The sequence below is a fragment of the Tupaia chinensis genome, unplaced genomic scaffold (genome assembly GCF_000334495.1).
Source record: "Tupaia chinensis unplaced genomic scaffold, TupChi_1.0 Scaffold000129_1, whole genome shotgun sequence".
Lineage (NCBI taxonomy): Eukaryota > Metazoa > Chordata > Mammalia > Scandentia > Tupaiidae > Tupaia > Tupaia belangeri.
This window is the reverse complement of record NW_006159598.1, coordinates 58,624-60,364: the sequence shown is the minus strand read 5'-3', so window position 1 is coordinate 60,364 and position 1,741 is coordinate 58,624. Positions and strand designations below refer to the sequence as shown.

The following is a 1,741-nucleotide window of genomic DNA, read 5'->3' as shown; positions in this document are numbered from 1 at the left end:
GAGGGGAAGGCTGGAACCGGCCCCAGGCGCCCACCCGGCGCCCCAGCCCCAGCCCCAGCCCGCTCTGGCACACTCACTCTCTCGCGCGCACAGTTCCACCGCCAGCACCGCCGGCCCTGCGAGCTCCTTGCCACCGCGCTGGTCCCGGCTGATGGCCACATTCAGCTCCCGCTGCAGGTCACTCAGGTGCTGGGGCCCGAAACCTGGTGCGGGAGGGCTGGTCAGGGTATGTGTGTGTGTGGGGGTAAGGTTCCCCAGTGTCCAGGAGCGGGGCCACTCACCCGGTGGTGCTGGCGTGTAAAAGTAGGGTGCAAAGCCGTGGATGTGGCAGCACACAGACACGCCCTCGTCCGTCACACCAAAGGCACGGAGCACCGGGACAGAACTGCGGGACGGTGGTGGTCCTCCAGGCAGGGCCTGCGCTGGGCCTGGGGGTGTCGTGTCGTGGATAAGGATAAGACACGGGCAGCGCCCTCAGGTTGCCTCCCCAGGCCTCTGCAGCAGGGCTCGGCCTGTGAGCTACACTCAGGAGCAGCCCAGGCGGTGGAATTCCGCCCATCTTCACTCCCGCAGCCCTTCTGTAGCACCTGGTGCCACGCTTATCCCAACAGCCCACTTCCCACCGCAGAAGAGAGGCCCTCCCCTTTCCATTAGTGAAAAAAAAAAATTATTGTGGACCTCTAGGGTTCAGACCTAGAACGCGGTGAATTGCTACCAAAACCCAGATGCACACAGCACATGCCGAACAACCCCTTGTGCCAACCCACTGCAGTCTCCACGCTCGGCCCAGCTCCAGGCACCACGACCTGCCCTCCATCTCTCGAGTTCTGTCTGAGACCGTCCATATTAACAGAGCCAGCGGGAGGGGCCCTCAGAGGCCAGCTTCCCGCACCTGGTGCCACCTGTCAGGTCTGTCCTCCCTGCGGCCCTCGCTGCTGGCAGGGCGGTGGCAGCGGCTGCGCCAGTGTATCTGTTCCCGGCTGCAGGACGCCTGCACCGTTCCCCGGTTTGGGCAGTGAGGAACAGAGCTGCTGTTCACATGTTTGAAGCTAAGTTCTGATTTTCTAGGTGAGTACGTGGAGGTGGAGTAGCTAGATCCAACGCTAAGAGGTCTGATGGCACAAGAGACCGCGGGGCCGTCCCCGAGCTCCAGCTGCTCTGCATCCTCGCCAGCACTTCTCAGCCTGTCTTACTCTGGCCGGTCTTTCTTTAAATGCCAGAGGGTGTGCACACGCACAGGGACAGAGGGGAAAGGACCCTGACAGGGCCTGGTCACGCTGGAATCCTTTTTCTCCAATTCTCTGTCCGCCAGGGTCCCAAGCACTGGGACTTGAACCTGTCAGCCACACAGGACCTGGCTTCTTCTTCTGCAAACTGCCCACGGCTGTGAGAGGCCGGCCCCTATGTTAGCCACGTTAAGAGGGGTGTTCATCTCTCCCTGCAGCTTTTGCCTTCATGCCCCCCGGGGCTAATGGCGATGAGTAGCAGGTCAGGGCACCTTTGCCGTCCTGCAGTGGCCCAGAGGACCACCTGTAGTCTCTGTCTCCTTCTGAACTAGGTTAATGGCATCCTCACTGCTGAGATCTGCAGTCTCCATAACCCCCACACCAGTGCTTCCACGCAGCGGCCTGCTCCCTCTGCAGGACCCTCTGCCCCGAGTCCCTCCCCCAGGCTCCCCCAGTCCTTGGGGGCTGCCCGGCCTCTGTGACTGGCGGGGCACACCCCCCACCACCCGCTCCTC

General features: G+C 62.6%; 1 protein-coding gene across 2 annotated transcripts in view; it reads right to left on the bottom strand.

Annotated features, from left to right (window-relative positions):
• Positions 1-1,741, bottom strand: part of POLD1 (DNA polymerase delta 1, catalytic subunit) — a gene marked incomplete in the record, with an annotated part of 24,702 nt that overhangs the window by 21,847 nt on the left and 1,114 nt on the right. For both annotated transcript variants that reach the window (XM_027770348.1, XM_027770347.1), the window contains 2 exon segments: positions 78-203; positions 282-428. In XM_027770348.1, the coding sequence (XP_027626149.1) occupies positions 78-203; positions 282-428 (273 nt within the window).